Source organism: Scyliorhinus canicula, chromosome 13 (assembly GCF_902713615.1).
Source record: "Scyliorhinus canicula chromosome 13, sScyCan1.1, whole genome shotgun sequence".
Lineage (NCBI taxonomy): Eukaryota > Metazoa > Chordata > Chondrichthyes > Carcharhiniformes > Scyliorhinidae > Scyliorhinus > Scyliorhinus canicula.
In genome coordinates, this window is record NC_052158.1 from 3,800,387 (window position 1) to 3,825,995 (window position 25,609).

Consider the following 25,609-nt stretch of genomic DNA (forward strand, 5'->3'; position numbering starts at 1 on the left):
ATCTCACAAATAAGGGCATCTGAGTAAAATGTTTGGATAATAAATTTGTTGACATATCTGATAATTTACAAACAACTTCATGTAAACAGACCCTACAGGGTTTCCACTGCTCGTTCACCGCAGTTACAGCCAATTCTGGACACCTCACTTTGGGAAAGATGTCAAGGCTGAAGGGATGGTGCAAGGGGAGATTTCCCAGAATGGGACCAGGGATGAGGGACAGGTCAGGAGGTGCTGGACTATATGTTTCAGTTTGCGTTTCCACAAAGTGAAACACAGTTTGACCATCCATGCCTGGGGCTGCTTTGAGACAGAAGTATATGAAGGAGAGCAGCAGGCTGCCATTCACTCAGAGGACAAAATCCCCACCTCCTCCCATCCTCTCTCCACCCACCCCACCACCAACAGACCTTCACTCTCATCGCCTGGGTTCAATTATCCCCTATTGCTCCCTCTAACCCGGTTTATTCTGAATTCCGCTCCGGGTTTTATCTCCAACTCCCAAAGTAATGGGACCGAGAGCGGCAGATAACAATAATTCCTTGAGGATTGCAGTGAACGTCATGAGGGAGTTACTGAACTGAATGTGTTCAGCAGCAGAGCAAAAACATTGAAACTGAAAGTGGTTTGAATCAGGAAGTGCTGAGTGTGAACATGGCTTCCAGACAGCACAAGCAGAGTTTGTCCGAGAAGGTAATTTGTCCCATTTGTCTTGATTTCTTCACTGATCCGGTTTCACTGGAGTGTGAACACAACTTCTGCCGCTCCTGTATCACCCAGTGTTGGGAAAAGGAGAGAAACTCCTGTCCGGAATGTCGACAGCAGTTTCCAGAAAGAATCCTCAGAGCCAGTCGGGTCTTAGTGACAGTTGATTAGGATTCAGAAAAGTCACATTCCTGAGAGAACGAAGGATAAGTATGGGAAGTTTAGGGAGCCTTGGATAACGAGGGATATTGTGAACCTCGTCAAAAAGAAAAGGAGACTTTTGTATGGTCCAGAAGGGTGGGGACAGTTGAAACCCTTGAGGAGTATAAATAATGTAGGAAGGTAGTGAAGTGGGAAATTAGGAGGGCTAGGAGGGGTCATGAAAAGTCCTTGACAAGTAGGGTTAAGGTGAATCCCAAGGCTTTTTATTGACATGTAAAAAGCAAGAGGGTGGCCAGGGAAAGGATTGGACCACTTCAGGACCGTGGGGGGAATCTATGTGTTGAGCCAGAGGAACTGGGCGAGCTACTAAATGAGTAGCTTGCATCGATGTTCACCAAAGAAAAGGGGTTGGATTCTCCATTATTGAGACTATGTCCCCACGCCGGTGTAGAAACGGTGGAGCTTTACTCCTGAAATTGCTGCAAAACGTTAAACGAATTCATAGCCCTGCAGGGGGCTAGCAAGGATCCGGAGTGACTCTCGCAACTTTTGCTGCAGATATGCGTTCATGCACTTCCGGGTCAGAGGCCGCGTATGCGCACGGCGGTGACCTCCAGCGGCCGCGCCATGCTCCATGGTGGACTCGGACTGTGGAGCCATCCCGATGATGCGCCCGAGCCTCAACCCCCGTACATTAAATCCCCAGCCACCTATAAGGCCCCCCTGGTCTCCGATCTGCCCGTCCCCCGACCAGGTCGACCGCGGACTGAGTCCACATCTGCCACGCGAGCATCCCGACCGGCAATAGGTGGTTAGTTCCACACCGACCAGAACTCAGTTGGTCGTGAGCGGAGGATTTCTGAGCGGGCCTTTGACAATGGCCCCACGGCGGCGTGGTGTACTCCACGATAGTTTTCGGTACCTGGGTATTCAGGTGGCAAGGAGATGGGAGTAGCTACACAAATTAAATCTGGGCCGGATAGTGGAACAAATGAAGGAGGACTTCCAGAGATGGTACATGCTCCGGTTGTCACTGGCAGGGAGGGTAGAGACTGTAAAGTTGACGGTTCTCCCAAGATTTTTGTTTGTTTTTCAGTGTCTCCCTATTTTTATTCCAAAGGCCTTTTTTAAGCGGGTGAACTTGGTTTGTGTGGGCAGGTAAAACCCAGCGAGTAAAGGGGTAAAGGATGCTGGAGCGGAGCCGAGTGGAGGGAGGGCTGGCACTGCTCAACTTTAGGAACTACTACTGGGCGGTGAATTTAGCCATGATTGGGAAGTTGGTAGTTGGTGAGGGGTTGGTGTGGGAGCGGGTAGAGGCGGCATCATGTTGATGGGTTGGGTACTCTGTATCTGTGGAGACTGCGTTTACCTTGGCAGTAACATAGACAGGCTACCAACACTTGTAATAATACAACACTATTTTATTTAACTATGAGCTGTTAAACATACTTGCACTGTGGGTCGACACTATGTTAGATTGACTGAAGACCTATGCCTAATCTGACCAGCCTATACTGCTAGCACATAGTAGATGTTTGTGCTAATGACTGCGGGCTCTGTCTGTCTCAGAGGCTGCATCCCGAATAAGCGGGAAAACTAGTGCCCTCTGGCTTTTTAGTGACTGTGCTGGTGATTGGCTGTGGTGTTGTGAGTGTTGATTGGTCTTGCAGTGTGTCAGTCAGTGTGTGTCTGCACCATTATATACTGATGTGTATATTATGACATCCTCCTTTTAAAAAAAAAAAAATGTGTGTGTACGTGGCAATAAATAATGTCGTGTGTGAATGTTCCTGGCTATGTGGGACATATGAGAGCATATTTACAGGACTATATACATAAACTCTAATATATTTACATAGGAAGGTGTGTAGTGCAGATAGACAGTATGTAACACAAAGCATAACTGGAATAACAGTATGTACAAACCAGTGAGGTAATAAACAGGGTAATGAAACAAGCAGTTCATGAGTTCAAAGAGTCCATGAATTTAGGCAGTTCATAAATTCAGTCTCTGAGGTGGGCGCGAATTCTGGTTGACCGCCTCAAGGGTGGGTCAGGGGCCACCTGCTCTGGGATGGGCGAGACTGTGTCAGTCTCAGAGGGTGGCAGAACAAAAGGGAGATCTGAAACCTCCGTGACGGGCTCGTCCTGAGGGCGAGACAGGACATGATGATCTGGCGGCGAGCGAGAAAGGAGTCATAGTGCCCGCCTATTTTGGCGAAGAAGAGAGCTGTCTTGTAGATGAACCAAAAATGACCTAGGGGCCACTTGTCTGAGTACCACAGCAGTGGCGGACCAACCCCCTGTGGGAATTTGGACACGGACCTTGTCATCAGAAGCCAGAGCATGGGGGATCCGTGGCACGAGCATTGTACGCCGATTTGTGTTGGGCCTGAGACAACTGCATTCGACGAAGGACCGGAAGGTTGTCCAAGTCCGGGACATGAATGGCCAGCACCTTTGTCTGCAACGTGCGGTTCATCAACAGTTGAGCAGGTGACAGGCCAGTGGACAAGGGAGCTGATCTGTAAGCAAGCAGTGCGAGGTAAAAGTCGGATCCCGCATCAGCTGCCTTCCACAGGAGTCGTTTGACAATGTGCTCCCCCTTTTCAGCTTTGCCATTGGACTGGGGGTAATGGGGACTGGATGTGACATGCGTGAAGTTATATCGCTTGGCAAAATTGTACCATTCCTGACTGGCAAAACACGGGCCATTGTCGGACATGACCGTGAACGGGATGCCATGGTGAGCAAAGGTTTCCTTGCTCGCACGGATGACCACTGTCGATGTGAGGTCGTGTAGCCTAACTAGCTCCGGGTAGTTAGAGAAGTAGTCCACTATGAGTACGTAGTCCTGGCCTAGTGCATGGAACAGGTCAATGCTCACCTTGGTCCAGGGGGACGACAGCAGCTCATGGGGCTGCAAGGTCTCCTTTGGCTGAGCAGGCTGGAATCGCTGGCATGTTGGGCAGTTGAGAATGGCGTTGGCAATGTCCTGGTTGATACCAGACCAGTACACTGCCTCATGGGCCCGCTGGCGGCACTACTCCACACCCAGGTCACCCTCATGGAGCTGCTCAAGGACGAGGTCCCGCATGCTGTGCGGAATGATGTTCCTGTCCAACTTTAGTAAAATTCCATCTACCACCGCCCCGTCATCTTTGATGTTGTAGAATTGAGGACATTGGCCCTTGAGCCATCCGTCTGTCAGATGGCGCATGACACGTTGGAGCAGAGGATCGTTGGCTGTCTCACGAAGAATCTGGATGAGTCGATCGGCCATGGCGGGCAGATTAGATGCAGCGAATGCAACCTGAGCGTCAATTTGGCATACGAAGCCCAACGGATCGCAGGGTGTGGTAACAGATTGGGAGAGTGCATCGGCGACGATGAGCTCCTTACCCGCGGCGTAGACAAGTTCGAAGTCGTACCGCCTGAGTTTAAGGAGAATGCGTTGCAGGCGCGGTGTCATGTCATTAAGATCTTTTTGAATAATGTTGACCAGTGGCCTGTGATCTGTCTTGACTGTGAACTTGTGAACTTTGGGAGTCCATAGACATAGACATGGAATTTGATGACTCTGGTCAGAAGGCCCAGGCACTCTTTTTCAATCTGTGCATAGCGTTGTTCGATGGGCGTCATTCTATGCGACGCGTATATGACAGGAGCCCATTAGGAGGCATCGTCATGTTGAAGGAGCACTGCTCCAATGCCGGACTGACTGGCTCCGTGGAGATCTTTGTCTCTTTGGCCGGATCGAAAAATGCCAACACCGGGGCCTTGGTCAGCTTCACCCTGAGTTCTCGCCATTCCTGTTCGTGGGCAGGGGGCCATTGGAACTCGGTCGTCTTCTTAACCAGATTCCGGAGAGCCGTGGTGTGGGAGGCAAGGTTAGAGATTGACTTCCCCAGGAAGTTGACCATGCCCAGGAAGCGGAGGACCGCCTTCTTGTCCTCCCGTGTCTTCATGGCGTTGATCGCCGACACCTTGTCAGCATCCGGCTGCACGCCAAACTGTGAAATGTGGTCTCCGAGGAATTTAATTTCTGTTTGACCAAAGGAGCATTTGGCTCTGTTGAGGCGGAGGCAATGCTCATGGATTTTTCGGAAGACGTGTTGGAGGCAATCAATGTGCTCCTGTGGGGTGGTAGACCAGACGATGATGTTGTCTACATATACGTGAACCCCTTCGATGCCCACCATCACCTGCTCCATTATTCTGTGGAACACCTCCGATGCTGAGGTGATGTCAAACTGCATCCAGTTGTAACAATCCTGGCCAAATGGGGTGTTAAAGGTGCAGAGCTTCCGACTGGATGCGTCGAGTTGGATCTGCCAGAACCCCTTGGATGCGTCTAGCTTGGTGAAAAATTTGGCGCGAGCCATCTCGCAGGTGAGTTCTTTGCGCTTTGGTATGGGGTAGTGTTCCCTCATAATATTGTGGTTGAGGTTGTTGGGATCAATGCATATTCGTAGTTCGTCGGATGGTTTCTTAACACACACCATGGAGCTGACCCAGTCAGTTGATTCTGTCACTTTCAATATTATGCCCTGGTCCTGGAGGTCCTGCAGCTGCTGCTTGAGGCGTCCTTGAAGGGTGCCGGGACCCTGCGAGGTGCATGTACCACAGGCGTGACATTTGGTTTTAACAAGATTTTGTAAGTGTATGGGAGTGTGCCCATGCCCTCGAATACGCCGTGGTATCGGGTGATGATGTCCGGTGATGCTGAAACAACAGTGGGTGACAGGTAGTGAACCATTTGGACAAGGTTTAGGAGTTTCACGTCTGAGCACCAAGCAGGGAAGCTTTAGTGGATCCCACTATCTCGAAGGGCAGGGTGGCCTTTAATGAACGGTGCGACACCACAAGCTGGCATGAGCCACTGGCAGCAATGGCATTGCCATTGTAGTCAAGAAGCTGGCAGGCAGATGGCAGGGTGGTAAGCTTGTGTGGACGCCAGGTATTTCTAATACACCTAATATAGGTAAAAGATAGCTGTTTAAGTGTAAATATTAAGCCACAGTTTTTAAAAATCAAGGATTAAAAAAACACATATTCTGCAAACTCATTGACATAGTTTTAAAGTAACACAGAAGTCGGATAAAACAAACACTTTTCATTACATTTCTCCAAGGTCAAGGGCTGAATCCATGGCAACAAGGTGGCAGGAGTGAAGGTTCTACTGTTCTCACGCCACTCGAGATTAGGATGAATCACATCCCATAACTTATACAAGCTGAAACATTTTAGACTATGTTGCCTTGTTTTTAATAAATGGACAGTTAGAACATCGAATCAAATATACTTGATTCCAACATTCTCAAAACAACAATTTTATAAAAGCAGAATAATTCAATTTACTAGATTGAAATTTATATTTATATTTATATTTTTCAAGTCATTGTCCAGCATGGCATGACGAGATAGCATGAGGTCTCCATTGTTGTAGTAGTCAGGTCAGCATAAAACCAGTTTTTGCTGGCTTTGATAAAGCACAATATCACATTCTTTAACATGCACAAGTAGGCAGATAGGCAACAATTAGAAGTAATGTTACATATTGAAGATGGGCGGCTTACCGTCAGATCAAATGTGTTTGAGTCTAACCCAAACCAATTAGGATTATATTGGGGTGTGATCAGATGATTTAAGACAGATATGAAACAGTATAACTGAAGAGACTTGCCGCATTTTTGTAGAGAAAGAGAGAGAGAGAGAGAGAGAGAGAGGGAGAGAGGCTAGTTTTTTAGGTTTGGGTTTTAGTTTTTAGGTTAGTTTTCGGATAGTTTTTGGGGGAATTCGTTTTTAGTTTTTGAGGATAGTTTTTGGGATAGTGGGGTAGGTAGCTTCAGTTAGTTTTTGGTAGGTTTTGTTGGTAGGTTAGAAGCATCTACACTTTGATCTGAACTATTCACTGTCTCTCTGTATTCATATTTCATTTTAAGACTTTGACTTTTCAAAGTAATGTTTCGAGCTGTTTGCCTAAGAAGATAATTCCTGTGATTCTTTGAAAGCTTCAAATTGTCTACGAATTGCCTTTTAAATGACTTTCAAGTTGTAATCAATAGAAGACAAATAAAACAATTCTTATTTGCACCTGACAAGTTTTAACTGGAATTTCTACTGGGTTCCAGTAATCGCATGTGCAGCTGGTAACCTTGAATTGACGGTTTCAAAATCCCTCAACTGACACAGTCGAAATCCTACAGCTTTGAGGAATTGAACAAATGAATGTGATATAAAATAGGATTATTAGTTAAAATAGTATAGATAATAGGGCTGGTCCGATGGTAGTGAGCTCACAGACAAAGAACAAAGGAATTTAGCAAAGCCTGGCTAGACAAGGGGGAGGGTAGTCTCGTGGAGAGAATGGTGAAAAGGATGCTGGGTAACAAGGGGCCCAGGATTGAGAAATGCAAAGTGACCCAATCAGGATATATGGCCAGGTCAGGAGGTGTATAGAATGACCAATGGGAAGCTTATATGTGAATCTTACTGTGATTTTGAATATATCTGTAGAGACCCTTTGTCCTCGGTCTCTCTTGCTCGGGGCTCCCAGAAGACGGCTGTGTGTGTGTTCTGAGGTCCTACGAGTAAGCCAGCCTTGCAAGTTGCTTATTATTAAATGATACTATACCTACAAATCCATCTCTCATTTTATTGAGCCAGACTACCGGGTGAAGAATTTAACTATCAACAGCTTGACATGGAGGCTTTCGAGGTCAGACCGCACAATGAGGTTGGCGGAAGCACCGGTGTCCAGCCAGAATCGGAAGCGAGATCGGTTGACCGTGAGGCTGGCACACCACTCGTCGTCCGGATCAATGCTGAGTACTGGGAAAGACTTGGCTTTTGTTTTGTGAAGCACCTTGTGTTTGGTGATGATTCCCACCCGAAATGGTGCTTTGGGATCTTCAGTGTCAAGGTCCGGAATCATGTCGGTTTTGAAATCGGTGACCGGTGGCTGAATTGTTCGGATATCCCTGCGTGGCTGGTGGGAGCCACGAGAGGTAGTTGGTTGAGCAGACCTGCATAGGGCTGCATAATGGCCAAGCTTGCCACACTGGAGACAGCGTCGGGATTTTGAAGGACATTGCCGCTTTAAGTGGACGGAGCCACAGTTGTTGCAGGTCGTGACATCAGAATGTTCGGTGCGTCACCGCGCGTGCGCGGTGTGGTCATACGTGGTGCGTGCCTGCGCTGTGCGGTCTTCGGCCTCACCGTCCCCTTGGTCAGTGCGCGCATGCGCGGGAACACATGAAAAGCGCGCAAAATGGCCGCCCTCATCCAAGCTCAGGCCCTGGAGCTGTTTAATGGCTTGCACCCGCTCTGCCTCGTGGGGGCCTTGCCGCGCCGTTTCAGCCACTGGAATAGTGTTGGTTAGTGGCGTGTTCATGCATAACGCAGGTCTCGATGGCTATCGCAAGGGTGAGCTGTTTAACCTCGAGGAGCTGCTGGCGTAGAGGCTCCGATTGCACACCGAAAACGATCTGGTCATGGATCATTGAATCGAAGGTGGAGCCATAATTGTAGAACTGCGCGAGGATGCGAAGATGGGTGAGGAAAGATTGAAAAGGCTCATCCTTACCCTGCAGACGCTGTTGAAAGACATAGCGCTCAAAACTTTCATTTACCTCGATGTCACAGTGACTGTCGAATCTGAGCAGGACTGTCTTGAACTTGGCTTGACCTCACCTTCAGCAAATATGAGGGAGTTGAAGATATGTATGGCGTGGTCCCCGCCCGTGGAAAGGAAGAGAGCAATCTTCCTGGCGTCTGAAGCAGCTTCCAGGTCTGTGCCTTCAAGGTACAGTTGAAATATTTGTTTACAGCTTTTCCAGTTCGCACCGAGGTTGCCGTTGATGCGGAGCGGCGGGGGAGGGCGGACTGAGTCCAGGCTACCGGATGGCTAATCGCTGGTCGAAGGCAGATTACTTGAGGGTAGGTCCATCAAACTCTAACATCACGTACTGGTACCATGATGTGTTGGATACTCTGGATATGTGGAGACTGCGTTTACCTTAGCAGTAACATAGACAGACTACCAATACTTGTAGAAGTACAACTCTATTTTATTTAACTACGAGCTGTTAAACATACTTGCACTGTGGGTCAACACTATGTTAGATTGACTGAAGACCTATGCCTAACCTGACCAGCATATACTGCTAGCACATAGTAGATGTTTGTGCTCCTGACTGCGGGCTCTGTCTGTCTCAGAGGCTGCATCCCGAATGAGTGGGAAAACTAGTGCCCTCTGGCTTTATAGTGATCGTGCCCTAACTAGTGATTGGCTGCTGTGTTGTGTGTGTTGATTGGTCTTGCAGTGTGTCAGTCAGTGTGTGTCCCTGCACCATTATATACTGATGTGTATATTATGACACATGTAAAGGCACAAGTTTGGGGGCATTGTGTTCTCGACGGCACGGTACTCCACAAGCCCAGTAGTAGTTGCGGCCCTGAGTGTCTGGGGGCAATGGCGGAAGCATATGGGAGTAGAGGGAGCATCGGTGTGGGCTCTAATCTGTGGCAACCACCTGTTTGTGCCGGGGATGCTGGATGGGGGGTTTCAGAGGTGGCAGAGAGCGGGTATTGAGAGGCTGGGGGTTCTGTTTATTGATGGGAGTTTTCCCGGTCTGGAGAATCTGGAAGTGAAGTGTGAATTGCCGGAAGGGAATGGGTTCCGATATCTCCAGGTAAGGGATTTTGTGCGAAGGCAGGTTTTTACCTATCCGCTCCTACTGCCACAGGGGATACAGGACAAGATAGTTTCTAGAATGGGGGTGGGGGATGGGAAAGTATCGGAAATTTACAAGGAACCTATGGAGTGGGAGGAACCCTAGATAGGAGAGATGAAGCGTAAATAGGAAGATGAGGTGGGTAAGGAGTTAGAGGCGGGTCTGTGGGCGGATGCTCTGAGCAGAGTCAATACGTCCTCATCATGTGCCAGGCTCAGCCTGATACAATTCATGGTGGTTCACCGGGCACACATGACTGTGGCCCGGATGAGCAGGATTTTGGGGTAGAGGACATGTGTGGGCAATGTGCAGGAGGGCCCGCAAATCATGTCCAGATGTTTTTGGCATGCCCGAAGCTCAGGGGGTTCGGCCGGGATTTGCAGATGTTTTATTTTTTTAAATTGATGTCATGTCCAGGGCGTTAAAGGTGAGGGTGGCACCGAGTCCAGAGGTGGTGATTTTCGGAGCGTTGGAAGACACGGGAGTCCAGGGGGCGAGAGACGCTGAGGTTTTGGACTTTGCCTCCTTGGTAGCCCGGAGACGGATATTGCGAACGTGGAAGGACTCAAAGCCCCTGAAAACAGGGGTATGGGTTAGCGACATGGATGGGTTTCTCAGGCTTGAGAAAATCAAGTTCACCCTGAGAGGATCATCATTAGGATTTGTTCGGAGGTGGCAGCCGTTTGTCGACTTCTTTGGAGAAAATTGAACTGTCAGCAGATTTAATAAAAGGGGTGGGGTTAGGGAGCAAGGGTGGGGGGGTTAGGAGGAGGGAGTTAGACTATGTCGGTCTAGCTTAGGCGAGAACTGTGGGAGACGGAGGGGTGTGTTGGTGTGTTACGCGTTGAACTATATTTATATCTGCACTTGTCGGGAGGCATGTGGTGCAGTGGTTAGCACTGGGACTGCGGCACTGTGACCCGGGTTCGAATCCCGGCCCTGGGTCACTGTCCGTGTGGAGTTTGCACATTCTCCCCGTGTCTGCGTGGGTTTCACCCCCACAACCCAAAGATGTGTAGAGTGGGTGGATTGGACCCGCTAAATTGCCCCTTCATTGGAAAATAAAATAATTGGGTACTCTAAATTTAAAAAAAATATTTGCACTTGTGTCTTTTGTTATTATAAAACTATAAATGCCTCAATAAAATGTTTTATAAAAAACAAAAGGCATCTTGACAAACACATGGACAGGATGCGTATAAAGGGATACGGCACAAGGAAGTGTAAGGGTTTTGGCCAAGGGTGGTATCATGACAGGTACAGGCTTGGAGGGCCGAAGGGCCTGTTCCTGTCCTGTATTGTTCTTTGTTGAATTTGTCTGAGAAAGCTCGCAAATTAAAGCTGAATCAGGAAGAGAAGGAAAGTAAACTTCACTGTGAGGAACATCAGGAAGAACTGAAGCTGTTTTGAGAAACTGACAGTAAATTGATGCGAGATTTCCGGGAACACTTGATTCCTGTCTACATGTCATTCTGTTTCTTTTCCCCTCATGTTCCTATCTAGTTTCTCATTAAATATATCTTTACCCTTCACCCCAAACACACTGTGTGATCCTGAGGTCGACACTGTCATCACTCTCTCAGTAAAGAAGTTTCTCCTGAACTCCCTATTGGATATACTTGTAACTACATTGGGCTGAATTCTCTGTTCGTGAGGCTAAGTGTTGGCGCCGGCGTAGGATTCGTGGAGCTCCACAACAGCAAAGCTGGCGCCACACCTGGACCGATCCCACTACTGTTGAGGGGTTAGCACCGGCGCCACGTGGAACACAATCGATTCCAATGAGAAACGGTGCTGGATTGGCCAGGTCTGAGATTGACACTCAGGAGGCTGACAAGCTGCAGCTACACAGACACACTTCACTCCCCACACACACCATCCCAGCCAACAAGACGGCAGCGAGCGGAGCCGCTCCATGATTAATGGACCCTCCTGGCGCAGTTGGCAGAGCCGGTTAACGCCGTGAGCAACACCATCCAGACCGGCCAGCAGTGGCGAAAAAAATTGCACAACATCCTCAGGGCGGCCAGGGTGAGTAGGCAGCGCTGTGCCCCTGGCACCCAGCCCCCTCCCCCACTTCCCCGCCCCCTGTAAACCACCCCCCCCCTCCACAACCCGGAGGGCGATTGAACCCCAAACCTTTTTTTTTTAATTTTAGAGTACCCAATTAATGTTTTCCAATTAAGGGGCAATTTAGCGTTTTCAATCCACCTACCTTGCACATCTTTGGGTTGTGGGGGCGAAACCCACGCAAACACGGGGAGAATGTGCAAACTCCACACGGACAGTGACCCAGAGCCGCGATCGAACCTGGGACCTCAGCACCGTGAGACTGCAGTGCTAACCACTAGGCCACCGAGCTGCCCTTGAACCCCAAACCTGACTACATGCCGTCTCCCATACCTGTCACCATGGCCGGGTGACCTGGCCACTGAGTCCACCAGCTACCCAGCCCCTGGGCTGCTTGCGTCGTCGGACTGTCCAACACTGTCATTTTCTGTTAACTCCCCCACCAGGAGAAGGCCACCCATAGACGCCAGGAGTGGGAGATAACTGGAGGAGGACCGCCGGATCTGTGGATCCTCACTGTGGCAGAGCAGAGGACCCTGGATGTGGGTGGTGGCCCTTCGGAAAAGGAGGTTTCCGGGGTGGAGTTCGGCCGCGGGCGAGGAACTGAGACCCTGCTGAGTTACGTTTCCCCATGACATGTGTGTCAACAACTCCCCAACACCACCCCCACCCTCACCCCCACACCACCCCCACCACCACACCACCCTCACCCTCACCCCCACCCTCAACCTCACCCCCACCTTCACCCTCACCCCCACCCACCCACACCTCACCCCCACCCTCACCCCACCCCCACCACCCTCACCCTCATTACCACCCCCCAAACCATCTACACCCTCACCCCCATCCGCACCCCCTCACCCCCCAGACTCCCCCTCACCCTCACTCCCATCCACATCCCCTCACCCCCACCCTCACCCCCACCACCCCACTCCCCCTGGCCCGTGGGCTAATCAGGCATTTTGTCTTGTGTCTTGCAGGACCTGCTGGAGGTGGGGTGGGTTCACCACTGTCACCCAGTGTCCGCACCCCCCCCACCCCCCAGACAGTATCCCCACCCCCCACCTGCCCCCAGCGTGTCCCCAGTGTCCCCGCCCCCAGCCAGTGTCCCCAGTGTCCCCGCCCCCCAGCCAGTGTCTCTACCCCCAGCCAGTGTCCCCCCCAGAGTGCCCCCACCCCAACCAGTGTCCCCACCCCCAGCCAGTGTCCCCTTCCCCAGCCAGTGTCCCCGCCCCCAGCCAGTGTCCCCACCCCCAGCCAGTGCCCCCACCCCCAGCCAGTGTCCCCGCCCCCAGCCAGTGTCCCCAGTGTCCCCGCCCCCAGCCAGTGTCCCCGCCCCCAGCCAATGCCCCCACCCCCAGCCAGTGTCCCCGCCCCCAGCCAGTGTCCCCGCCCCCAGCCAGTGTCCCCACCCCCAGCCAGTGTCCCCCCCAGCCAGTATTCCCCCCAGCCAGTGTCCCCGCCCCCAGCCAGTGTCCCCTCCTCCAGCCAGTGTCTCCGCCCCCAGCCAGTGTCCCCTCCCCCAGCCAGTGTCCCCTCCCCCAGCCAGTGTCCCTGCCCCCAGCCAGTGCCCCCACCCCCAGCCAGTGTCCCCGCCCCAAGCCATTGTCCCCGCACCCAGCCAGTGTCCCCACCCCCAGCCAGTGTCCCCCCAGCCAGTATTCCCCCCAGCCAGTGTCCCCCCCAGCCAGTGCCCCCAGTGTCCCCGCCCCCAGCCAGTGTCCCCGCCCCAGCCAGTGTCCCCGCCCCCAGCCAGTGTCCCCGCCCCCAGCCAGTGCCCCCACCCCCAGCCAGTGTCCCCGCCCCCAGCCAGTGTCCCCACCCCCAGCCAGTGTCCCCGCCCCCAGCCAGTGTCCCCCCAGCCAGTGTCCCCACCCCAAGCCAGTGCCCCCAGTGTCCCCACCCCCAGCCAGTGTCCCCGCCCCCCGCACCCAGCCAGAGTCCCCACCCCCAGCCAGTGTCCCCGCCCCCAGCTAGTGTCCCCGCCCCCTCGCCCCCAACCAGTGCCACAGCCAGAGCCCCCCCCCCCGCCATGAGCTAAACAGGGATGAGGAGAGAAGCCGAGGGGCCAGCCGTCCGCCCCAGACTCAGGAGACCCCAGAGCTCGTGTCGGAAGATGACAGTGATTTTCCGTCACAGCGTCTCCTTCACCCTTCACAATCCCAGAGACACTCAGCCCGGTTGGGCATGTTGGTGAAGGGACTCCTGGGACACTATCTGGTGCGCACCACACAGTCGACTCGGTACAGCAGGTGGAGGTAGGAGGTCCCGAGGGGCTGATGGTCGGAGGGCAGGCTGATCCCAGGGACTAGCTGCCCTCCAGATGGGTTTCGGGTCTCTGGAACGGACCATCCCATCGATTGAGGAGGTGCAGCCGCAGAGCCAGGGACTAGCAGGAGGTGGTGCCGTCCAGGCCAACACCACATGGGTAATGTCCGCGGTGGAGGCATTGGGGGCGACGGTTTCGGCCATGGATCAGCATGTCAAAGGCCTGGGGCATTCTGTGCAGGGTCTGGCCGAGGCCCAGGACAGGGCGGCCCTCTCACAGGCAACCGTGTGCCAGAGCCATCTGGTAATTACAGCGGCGCTCCTCAGCGTGGTCCAGTCACAGCAGGGTGATGTGACCCTCAATTCACAGGAGACACAATTGGAAATAAACTGTGGTTTTAATAGTCTTACAACTGAGCCAGCCTGCGACCAGAGGAACTGAGAGCAGGCTCACGGCTGCAGCACTTTATACTTCCGGTAGTGGGAGGGGCCATGGGCAGAGCCATGGGTGGAGCCCTGTACAAGCTCCTCATCTCCCCCTATGGGCAGAGCCGCGCAACGGCTCACATACAGAACCCACAAGGACATAATATAATGCAATGCCATACAGTGTGAATTACAATACAGTATAATTCACCACATTAACCCCCTGTAAAAAAATCAAGTCCGGCGGGGGTGACGGGTCTCCAAGTTGTGCCGGTCCGGTGGCCGAGTCGTCCTTTGGGATCGGCGGAGCACCGGGGTTGCAGCCTCTTCGAGTGGCTGGGTGGTGACAACCAGTGTGGGTATGGGGGCGGACTCCTGGGATGTTTTGATCCGAGCTTCATACTTGACCGGTGCGACGGGCGACGGATGGGACAGAAAACCTACAGGCGTGGTGGCGTCGAGCGTGGGCAGGGAACCTATAGGCGCGGGGGCGCAGGGCATGGGGGGTTGGGTGGGGTGTAGTGTGAGGGGCACTTCGGCGGTGGTGGTGGAGTTGGATCCTGCAGGCGCCAGGTCCCGGAGGGAAACTGTCCTGACGGACGTCAGGTTATTCAATGAAGGGTTATTGGGGGTTCGAATGAAGCAGTAGCACTCTCTCCACTAGCGGATCTGTTTTGTGTGTCCAGACGTGCTTCCGGAGGAGAACCGGGCCCGGTGCCCTCAACCAGGATGGGAGCGAAGCGCCCGTGTATTGCCCCTAGAGAAAACAAATAGTCGTTCATGAGGTTGGTGGCGGTGCATAGGAGGGACCTAATAGCATGGAGCGCGTCAGGGAGGGCCTCCTGCCAGTGGGAGGTCGGGAGATTCATGGACCGGAGAGTCAGTAGGACGGTCTTCCAGACCGTCGCGTTCTCCCTCTCCACTTGCCTGCTCCCCCTGGGGTTGTAGCTGGTAGTCCTGCTCGAGGCGATGCCCTTGTCGAGCAGGTACCGACGCAGCTCGTCGCTCATGAAGGACAAACCCCTGTCGCTGTGTACGTAGCTGGGGATACCGAACATGGTGAAGACACTGTGCAGGGCCCTAATGACTGTGTGGGAGGTCATATCAGGGCATGGAATGGCAAAAGGGAATCGGGAGAACTCATCGATGACGTTCAGAAAGTACACATTTCGATTGGTCGAGGGGAGTGGCCCTTTGAGTGGCTCAGGCGTTCAAAGGGCCAGGAAGCCTTTACCAGGTGGGCCTTGTCTGGTCTATAGAAGTGCGGTTTGCACTCCACACAGATCGTGCAGTCCCTGGCTTTGACCTCCTCGGTGGAGAAAGGCAGATTTCGGGCTTTAACGTAGTGGGCGAGCCGGGTGACCCCCGGGTGGCAGAGGTCATTGTGGATAGCCTTCAGGCGGTCGTATTGCATGCTGGCGCATGTGCCGTGGGACAGGGCATCTGGGGGCTCATTGAGCTTCCCCGGTCGATATATGATATCGTAATTATAGGTGGAGAGTTCGATCCTCCACCACAAGATTTTATCATTTTTTATTTTGCCCTTTTGCGAGTTGTCAAACGTGAAGGCAACCGATCTTTGGTCGGTGATGAGCGTAAACCTCCTGCCTGCGAGGTAGTGCCTCCAGTGCCGTACGGCTTCCACAATGGCTTGAGCTTCTTTTTCAACTGAGGAGTGTCGAAGTTCCGAAGCGGAGAGGGTTCGGGAGAAGAAGGCTACTGGTCTCCCTGCCTGATTCAGAGTGGCGGCGAGAGCGACCTCTGAGGCGTCGCTCTCCACCTGAAAGGGGACGGATTCATCCACCACCTACATGGCGGCTTTGGCGATGTCCTCCTTGATGCAGTTGAAGGCCTGGCGGGCCTCAGCTGACAGAGTGTGGTCTTAAATAGTGGGCGGGCTTTGTCCGCATACTGGGGGACCCACTGGGCGTAATGAGAGAAGTATCCCAGGCACCTCTTGAGGGCCCTGGGACAATGAGGGAGAGGGAGTTGTAAGAGTTGCATACGGTCCGGGTCGGGGCCCACGACATAGCTGAGGATGGCTAGTCTGGTTGTGCGGAAAAGGTATTTCTCCGTTTTGTAAGTGAGATTGAGTTTCTGGGCGGTTTGGAGAAATCGGTGGAGGTTGGCGTCGTGCTCCTGCTGATCATGGCCACAGATGGTGACATTGTCCAAGTACGGAAACGTGGCCCACAGCCCGCACTGGTCCACCTTTCGGTCCATTGCTCGTTGGAACACCGAGACCCCATTCGTGACACCAAAGGGGGCCCGGAGGAAATGGAAGAGGTGGCCATCTGCCTCGAACGCCGTGTAGTGGCAGTCCTCCGGGCGGATTGGGAGCTGGTGGTATGGAGACTTCAGATCCACCGTGGAGAATATGCGGTACTGGGCGATCTGATTAACCATGTCTGCAATTCTGGGGAGGGGGTACACATCGAGGTGCGTGAACCGGTTACTGGTTTGGCTATAATCAACCACCATTTGGAACTTCTCCCCGGTCTTGGCGACCAACACCTTAGCTCTCCAGGGGCTGTTACTGGCCTCCATGACTCCCTGACATAGGAGCCGCTGGACTTTGGCTCTGATGAATACTCTATCCTGCAGGCTATACCGCCTGCTGCGAGTGCCTACGGGTTTGCAGTTAGCAGTGAGATTAGCGAAGAGTGGAGGGGGGTTGATTTTTAGTGTCGCTAGACTGCAGATAGTGAGTGGAGGTAGGGGTCCACCGAAGCTAAGTGTGAGGCTCTTGAGGTTACATTGGAAATCGAGCCCGAGTAAGAGTGGGGCGCAGAGTTCGGGGAGTACGTACAGCTGGAAATTAGAGTAGCTGGTGACCTGAATCGTTAGGGTCGCGACGGTGCGCCCTTGTATTTGGACCGAGTGCGAACCCGAGGCGAGGGAGATAGTTTGCCGTGCAGGGAAGATAGGGAGCAAAAAGCGTCGTACCAGGTCAGGATGTACGAAGCTCTCGGTGCTCCCGGAGTCGAAGAGGCACGGTGTCCTGTACCCATTGATTTTAACGGACATCATCGAGCTCTGGAGGTACTTCGGATGCGACTGGTCCAACATGACTGCGTTGAGTTGCGGGTAGTCGGCGGCTCGATCAGCTGTGCTGGAGTGGTCCCATGATGACTGTCTGCTGAGGTCGTAGTCGTCCAGGTGAGGTTCAGTTGATGGCCAAGATGGCAGCCCCCGTTGATCGCACGTGGCGGGTGCTGAAGAAGATAGCGTCCAAGATGGCGGCCCCCATGACTCGCACGTGGCCGGCCGCGTGGGGGAGGATTGCCAAGATGGCGGCCCCCATGAGTCGCATGTGGCCGGCTGCGTGGGGGAGGATTGCCAAGATGGCGGCCCCCATGAGTCGCACATGTCAGGTGGGGGCGGAATCGGCAGACACGCTGCAGCATTACGGGGCCTGCGGGCCTGCGAGTTTGGGAGGCGAGTGCTCTGGACTGCGGGGGAGTTAGAAAGTTTTGATTTTGCCAGGAATACTCGGGCATCGTGTCCTTTGTGACCGCAGCTGCTGCAGGTCGTGTTGCGGGCCGGGCAGTGCTGCCGTGGGTGTTGGGGCTGGCCACAAAAATGGCCGCTGGCGCTCCACAGTGGGTGGGTGGCCGCGCAGCGCAGGCCTGGGGCAGTCGCTGGTCGGGGGCTCATGATGGGATCGCTTGGTCCACGGGGAATGAGTTCAAACTGCGGAACGCGACCTCCATAGTCGTTGCTAACACTACAGTGTCCTCCAAGTTCTGGGCCCCTTTTTCAAGCAATCGCTGGCGCACATAGTTGGACCTGAGCACTGCAAAGTAAACATCACGTACAGCGAGTTCCATATGCTGGGAGGCTGTTACAGCCTGAAAATTGCAGGCCCGAGCAAGGGCTTTTAAATTACGCAGAAAGTCTCGTAGCGACTCTGCGGTGCGCTGGCGGCGGGTAGTGAAAATGTGCGGCGCGTAGACCTCGTTAATCGGCCGCACGTACAATCGGTCGAGCATAGCTAGAGCCTCAGTATATGAGGTGGTACAATTGAGTTGCGTGGAGATACGATGGCTCACCCGTGTGTGCAGTAGGCTGAGTTTCTGCTCCTCTGTAGTCTTGGATGTGCTTGATTCAGCCAAGTCGGCCTTGAAACACCGAAGCCAGTGTAGGAAGATTTCCTTCGCCTCAGCAGCCTGCGGGTCGAGTTCTAGTCGGTCAGGTTTGTGGGCTGATTCCATAGTAGTTTTCTTCAAGTTTTCTAAGACTATTAAATTGATGTGACCATTAATTCACTAGAGACACGATTGGAAGTAAACTGTGGTTTTAATAGACTTACAACTGAGCCTGCCTGCGACCAGAGGAACTGAGGAACTTTATACTTCTGGTAGTGGGAGGGGCCATGGGCGGAGCCAAGGGTGGAACCCTGTACAAACTCCTCATCTCCCCCTATGGGCAGAGCCGCGCAACGGCTCACATACAGAGTCCACAAGGACATAATATAATGCAATGCCATACAGTGTGAATTACAATGCAGTATAATTCACCACAATGTGTTTATATAAATGTCAACTAAGTTCTTAGAATAAAGCTAGTTTTGATTAAAGTACCTGGGAAGATGGTTAAATCACACCTCAAGTGAAAGCTCTTGTGCTCATCCTAGCCAAATTCAACATAAAGGTTGTAGGTCAGGTGAATTCCATAATACACTTTGGATTTTTAAACTCTGGCCCATAACAGTATGTATGCGATAGAGTCTTTGGGCGGGATTCCCCGACCCCCGCCGGGTCGGGGAATCGCCGGGGGGACGGTGTGAATCCCACCCCCACTGGCCGCCAAATTCTCCAGCACCGGAGATTCGGCGGAGGCGGCAATCACGGCGCGCCAGTCGGCGGGCCCCCCGGCGATTCTCCGGCCCACGATGGGCCGAAGTCCCTCTGCTGTTATACCGGTCCCGTTGGCGTAGATTGAACCAGGTCCCTTACCAGCGAGACTTTTCGGCGCGGGCGGGCTCCGGGGTCCTGGGGGTGGGGGGGGGGGGGGGGGGCGCGGGGCGATCTGACCTTGAGGGTGCCCACACGGTGGCCTGGCCCGCGATCGGGGCCCACCGATCTGCGGGCGCGTCTGTGCCGTTGGGGCACTCTTTTCCTACGCATTGGCCATGTCAGCCTCTGCGATGGCCGACGCGAAGGTGAACCCCCCCCCCCCCCCCGCCAAATGCCTTCCACACCAGCCGGCGGGGTGCCAACCACTCCAGGGTGGGCCTAGCCCCTAAAGGTGCAGGCCTAGCCCCTACAGGTGCGGAGGAATCCGCACCTTTGGGGCGGCCCGACGCCGGAGTGGTTCACGCCACTCCATCCCGCCGGGACCCCCTGCCCCGCCGGGTAGGGGAGAATCCCAGTCCATGTCTGGGAGAGTGTTTTTGTGTATGGGTGAGATAGAAAGTATCTGTGTGTCTATGAGTGTGTGAGTCTGTGTGCACGGGTAACTGGGTGATTGAGTGTGTGTGAGTGTCTGTGGATGTGATTGTGTGTGTGTTAGTGAGAGTGTCTGTGTGCGGGTAACTGGGTGATTGAGTGTGTGTGAATGTCTGTGGATGTGATTGTGTGTGTGTTAGTGAGAGTGTCTGTGTGCGGGTAACTGGGTGATTGAGTGTGTGTGTGTCTGTGGATGTGATTGTGTGTGTGTTAGTGAGAGAGAGTCTGTGTGCGGGTAACTGGGTGATTGAGTGTGTGTAAGTGTCTGTAGATGTGATTGTGTGTGTGTTAGTGAGAGAGAGTCTGTGTGCGGGTAACTGGGTGATTGAGTGTGTGTGAGTGTCTGTGGATGTGATTGTGTGTGTGTTAGTGAGAGAGAGTCTGTGTGCGGGTAACTGGGTGATTGAGTGTGTGTGAGTGTCTGTGGATGTGATTGTGTGTGTGTTAGTGAGAGAGAGTCTGTGTGCGGGTAACTGGGTGATTGAGTGTGTGTGTGTCTGTGGATGTGATTGTGTGTGTGTTAGTGAGAGTGTCTGTGTGCGGGTAACTGGGTGATTGAGTGTGTGTGAGTGTCTGTGGATGTGATTGTGTGTGTGTTAGTGAGAGAGAGTCTGTGTGCGGGTAACTGGGTAATTGAGTGTGTGTTAATGTCTGTGGATGTGATTGTGTGTGTGTTAGTGAGAGTGTCTGTGTGCGGGTAACTGGGTGATTGAGTGTGTGTGAGTCTGTATGTATGTGAGAGTGTGTATGGATGTGAGTGTGTGTGTGTGTTAGTGAGAGAGTGTCTGTGTGTGTGGTGATTGAGTGTGTGAGAGCAGAAACTCTGAGACTGGGAGTGAACCGGACACACACTCTGACCGCGATTCTCCGCTCCCCACGGCGGGTGGGAGAATCGTGGGAGGGCCGGGCGACTCACGACACGCCGCCCTGGCACCCCCCCGCGATTCTCCCACCCCCCGCTCGGATGAATCAGCGCTCGCCGTTTTTCACGGCGACCGCCGATTCTCCGGCCCGGATGGGCCGAGCGGCCTGATGTTCCCGACCGGTTCACGACGGCGGCAACCGCACCTGGTCACTGCCGTCATGAACATGGCGCCAAAGTTTTGTTTGTGGCTTGTGGGGGGCGGAGACGGGAATGAGCACCACGGCCGTGCTCGGGAGGGGACTGGCCCGCGATCGGTACCCACCGATTGTCGGGCCGGCGTCTCCAAGAGACGCACTCTTTCCCCTCTGCCACACCGCAAGATCAAGTCGCCACGTATTGTGGGGCAGCGGAGGGAAAGACGGCAACCACGCATGCGCGGGTCGGAACCAGCAGCCGTCGTGACGTCAGCCGCGCATGCTCGGCTTGGAGCCGGCCAACCTGCGCCTGCGCGGCTGGGGTCACTTAGGCGGCGCCGTCGCATCATTCGCGTCCCGTCGGCCGAGATTTATGGAGCGCCGCTCCTAGCCCCCTGGGGGGGATGAATAGGGTGCGAGGAGCAGCCTCCGAGGCCGTCGTGAAACTCAGCCGAGTTCACGACGGCCTTCCCGATGCCGCGTGGGAGCGGGGAATTCTGCCCTCTGCCTACCTCAGCCTCCCTCCCCAGAAACCCATCCACAAAGCAGGTGGGGAGAAGAGGAAATCCCCAAGCTGAAAGAAAATCCACTTACAGCCCTTTACCCCCCACATTATTGAATTCCGCCAAGCCCACCACGGAATGTATGCCCCCAGAGGTAAGGTCAGTGTTAGTGAGAAACAAGTCCTTAGCTCAGGTCTGGTCTCCACCACTTGTGTGACAACCAGGATTTAGGGCCCAGTCTGTCTCTCTCCAACTCTGCTCCTTCGGTGAAAAGGTAAACTGAAGTTTTCGTGGTGAACTCTATTTCTTGAAATTTTTTAATGGACATTTTTAGTCATCCCTCTTTTTTTTTAATGAAATTTATTGCTGTGACATTGATATTTTTTATATTCATGTTTAATGTTGAGTGAAAACTTTTCTCACCCAAATTTGGTCATCGACCCTTGAGTGAGTAATGGAAATGTGGCTAATGCAGCTGGAAAGGTTGGACGGGCCTGATCGAGGCAGTTTGTCTCCGTCAACTCAGATTTGTGCTTTGTTTATTTCAGGAGGAAGCATCTTGGAAGAGGAGGTAAGACAGAAACTTTTTTTTCCAGAAAATATTTTATTGAGGCATTTATAATTTCAACTCTTTTCAACAATAACATCCAACAGAACCCACAACAAAATAACCATCATTCGCCCCAACCACAAACGGCAACAAACATGGCTTATAAAAACACATGGCCAGCCCTTCCCGGCCCTCCCCCCATAGGTTTTCCTACCCTTATTCGTCACTCCCATGCCTCCCCTTCACACACAGCCCCCCCCCCTCACCATTCCCCCATTCCCTCCCCCCACCATTCCCCCATTTCCTCCCCCCTCCCCCACTCCCCGCTGACAGTCTAATTTTTCTCGAAGAAATCGATGAACGGCTGCCACCTCCAGGCGAACCCCTGTTGAACACGGCCATGTTGCTAACCCAGACCCTCTGACTTCGGGGCTCCACGTCCCTCCATCCCAGTAAAATCCATCTCCGGGCCACCAGGGAAGCAAAACGTCGGCCTCTCTCCCCGCCTCGGCTCCCGGGTCTTCCGACATTCCAAAGATCGCCACCTCTGGACTCGGACCCACCCTCCCTTGCAGGACCTCTGACATGATTTCCGCAAATCCCTGCCAAAAGCCCCTCAGCCTCGGACACGCCCAGAACATGTGTACATGATTCACAGGACCCTCCCCCCCCCCCCCCCCCCCCCACACACACACACCGCCCACACCGATCCTCCACCTCCTCAAAGAACCTGCTCATCCAGGCCACAGTCATGTCAACCCTGTGGACAACCTTGAATTGGATCAGGCTGAGCCTGGCACACGATGAGGATGCATGAACTCTCCTCAGGGCCTCCTCCCATAACCCAGCCCTCAACACCCCCCCCCAACTCTTCTTCCCACTTTCTCTTCAACCGGCCGAATTCCTCCAGTAGCCCCATAATCCCTCCCAACCAGCCTGATATATAATAAGATCAAATCGTCCGCATAGAGTGAGATCCTATGCTCCACACCCCCCCCACACCCCCCGCCCCACCCTTGCACTATCCTCTGCCAGATGCTCGAAGCTTGCAGCGCCATTGTCAAAGGCTCGATGGCCAGGGCAAACAGCAGTGGGGTGAGTGGGCATCCCTGCCTCGCCCCCGGTACAGCCTAAAGTACTCCAACCTCACCTCGATTCGTCCGCACACTCGCAACACATGCCTGATAAAGCAACCGGACCCAGTCCACAAATCCCTGCCCAAACCCGAACCGTCCCAGGACCTCCCAAAAGTACCCCCACTCCACCCGATCAAAGGCCTTCTCTGCATCCACAGCCACCACCACCTCAACCTCGCGCCCCTCTGTAGGCATCATGATAACATTCAAGAGCCTCCAAATCTTGGTCGCCAGGTGCCGCCCCTTAACCAACCCTGTCTGATCTTCCCCTCTTACCCCTGGGATACAATCCTCAATCCGTGTGGCCATGATCTTTGCAAGCAGTTTGGCATCCACATTCAAAGAACAAAGAACAAAGAAAAGTACAGCACAGGAACAGGCCCTTCGGCCTCCAAACCTGTGCCGACCAGGCTGTCCGTCTAAACTAAAATCTTCTACACTTCCAGGGTCCATATCCCTCTATTCCCATCCTATTCATGTATTGATCAAGATGCCCCTTAAACATCACTATTGTCCCTGCTTCCACCACCTCCTCCGGCAGCGAGTTCCAGGCACCCACTACCCTTTGTGTAAAAAACTTGCCACGTACATCTCCTCTAAACCTTGCCCCTCGTATCTTAAACGTATGCCCCCTAGTAATTGACCCCTCTACCCTGGGAAAAAGCCTCTGACTATCCACTCTGTCAATGCCTCTCATAATTTTGTAGACTCCATCAGGTCTCTCATACCTCTATCGTTCCAGTGAGAACAAACCGAGTTTATTCAACCTCTCCTCATAGCTAATGCCCTCCATACTAGGCAACATCCTGGTAAATCTCTAATGCACCCTCTCTAATGCCTCCACACCCTTCTGGTAGTGTGGTGACCAGAATTGATACTATACTCCAAGTGTGGCCTAACTAAGGTTCTATACAGCTGCAACATGACTTGCCAATTTTTATAGTCAATGCCCTGGCCAATGAAGGCAAGCATGCCGTATGCCTCCTTGACTACCTTCTCCACCTGTGTTGCCCCTTTCAGTGACCTGTGGACCTGTACACCAAGATCTCTCTGACTGTCAATAGTCTTGAGGGTTCTACCATTCACTATATATTCCCTACCTGCATTGGACCTTCCAAAATTTCCAAAATGCATTACCTCTCATTTGTCCGGATTAAACTCCATCTGCCATCTCGCCGCCCAAGTCTCCAAACGATCTAAATCCTGCTGTATCCTCTGACAGTCCTCATCGCTATCCGCAATTCCACCAACCTTTGTGTCCTTCGCAAACTTACTAATCAGACCAGTTACATTTTCCTCCAAATCATTTATATATACTACGAACAGCAAAGGTCCCAGCCCTGATCACTGCGGAACACCACTCGTCACAGCCCTCCAATCAGAAAAGCACCCTTCAATTGCTACTCTCTGCCTTCTATGACCTAGCCAGTTCTGTATCCACCTTACCAGCTCACCCCTGATCCCATGTGACTTCATCTTTTGTACCAGTCCTGCTATGAGGGACCTTGTCAAAGGCCTTACTGAAGTCCATATAGATAACATCCACTGCCCTACCAGCATCAATCATCTTTTGACCTCTTCGAAAAACTCTATCAAGTTAGTGACACACGACCTTCCCTTCACAAAACCGTGTTGCCTCTCGCTAATACGTCCATTTGCTTCCAAATGGGAGTAGATCCTGTCTCGAAGAATTCTCTCCAGTAATTTTCCTACCACTGACGTAAGGCTCACCGGCCTGTAGTTCCCTGGATTATCCTTGGATTATCAATAGGGAGATTGGTCTATATGACCCGCAGCTTTCCGGGTCTTGGTCCTGCTTCAAAATGAGAGAGATCGATGCCTGCGACTATGTCGGGGTGAGCGCTCCCAGCTCCTTTGCGGTCCCCGCACCCCGAAAACTTCTTATAAAATTCCACCGGGTAACCGTCTGATCTCGGGGCCTTAACCGATTGCATCACCTCCAGCCCCTCTATTACCTTCCCAAGCCTGATTGGGGCCCCCAGGCCCTCTATCAGATCCCCGTCCACCTTCGGGAACTCCAGTCCTCCCAAAAATTGCCTCATCCCCTCTTCTCCGACTGAGGGTTCCGATTTATACACCTTGCTGTAGAAATCTCAAAACACTCCCATTCACCCCCGCCTCATCCAAGACCACCTCTCCCCCCCCCCCCCCCCCCCCACCCCTTGTATCTCTCACTTTCCCGATCTCTCTCGCCGCCTCCTGCTTCCACAATTGATGCACAGGCATCCTGCTCGCTAATTCCCTGTACTCATTAACCACCCCTCTTGTTAATTCCTGATACTTTGTGGCCAGTCTGGACGCAATAAAATCTGAGATGGATTAGCAGGTATCAATTATTGTTTTATTTCCACCAGCTTGCAAGGCTGACTCACTCGTGGGACATTAGAACACACACAGCTGTCTTCTAAAGTTCCCAAAAGTTAGTGAGAGCTAAGACAAAGAAATCACAGCACATATTGATTGAATCACATCAAGATTCGCATACAAGCTTCCCATAGGCCAATGTATACACCTTCTGACC

The 25,609-nt window shown here is 53.0% G+C and overlaps 1 protein-coding gene across 1 annotated transcript in view; it reads left to right on the forward strand.

Moving 5' to 3' along the window:
* The first annotated feature begins 620 nt into the window (after window positions 1–620).
* LOC119975843 (E3 ubiquitin-protein ligase TRIM39-like) overlaps window positions 621–25,609 on the forward strand; it is a 39,404-nt gene continuing 14,415 nt past the window's right edge. Inside the window, exons 1-2 of the mRNA XM_038815723.1 lie at window positions 621–693; window positions 21,930–21,952. Coding sequence (XP_038671651.1) covers window positions 655–693; window positions 21,930–21,952 — 62 coding nt within the window. The 5' untranslated portion in view covers window positions 621–654. The remainder of the gene's footprint in view (window positions 694–21,929; window positions 21,953–25,609) is intronic.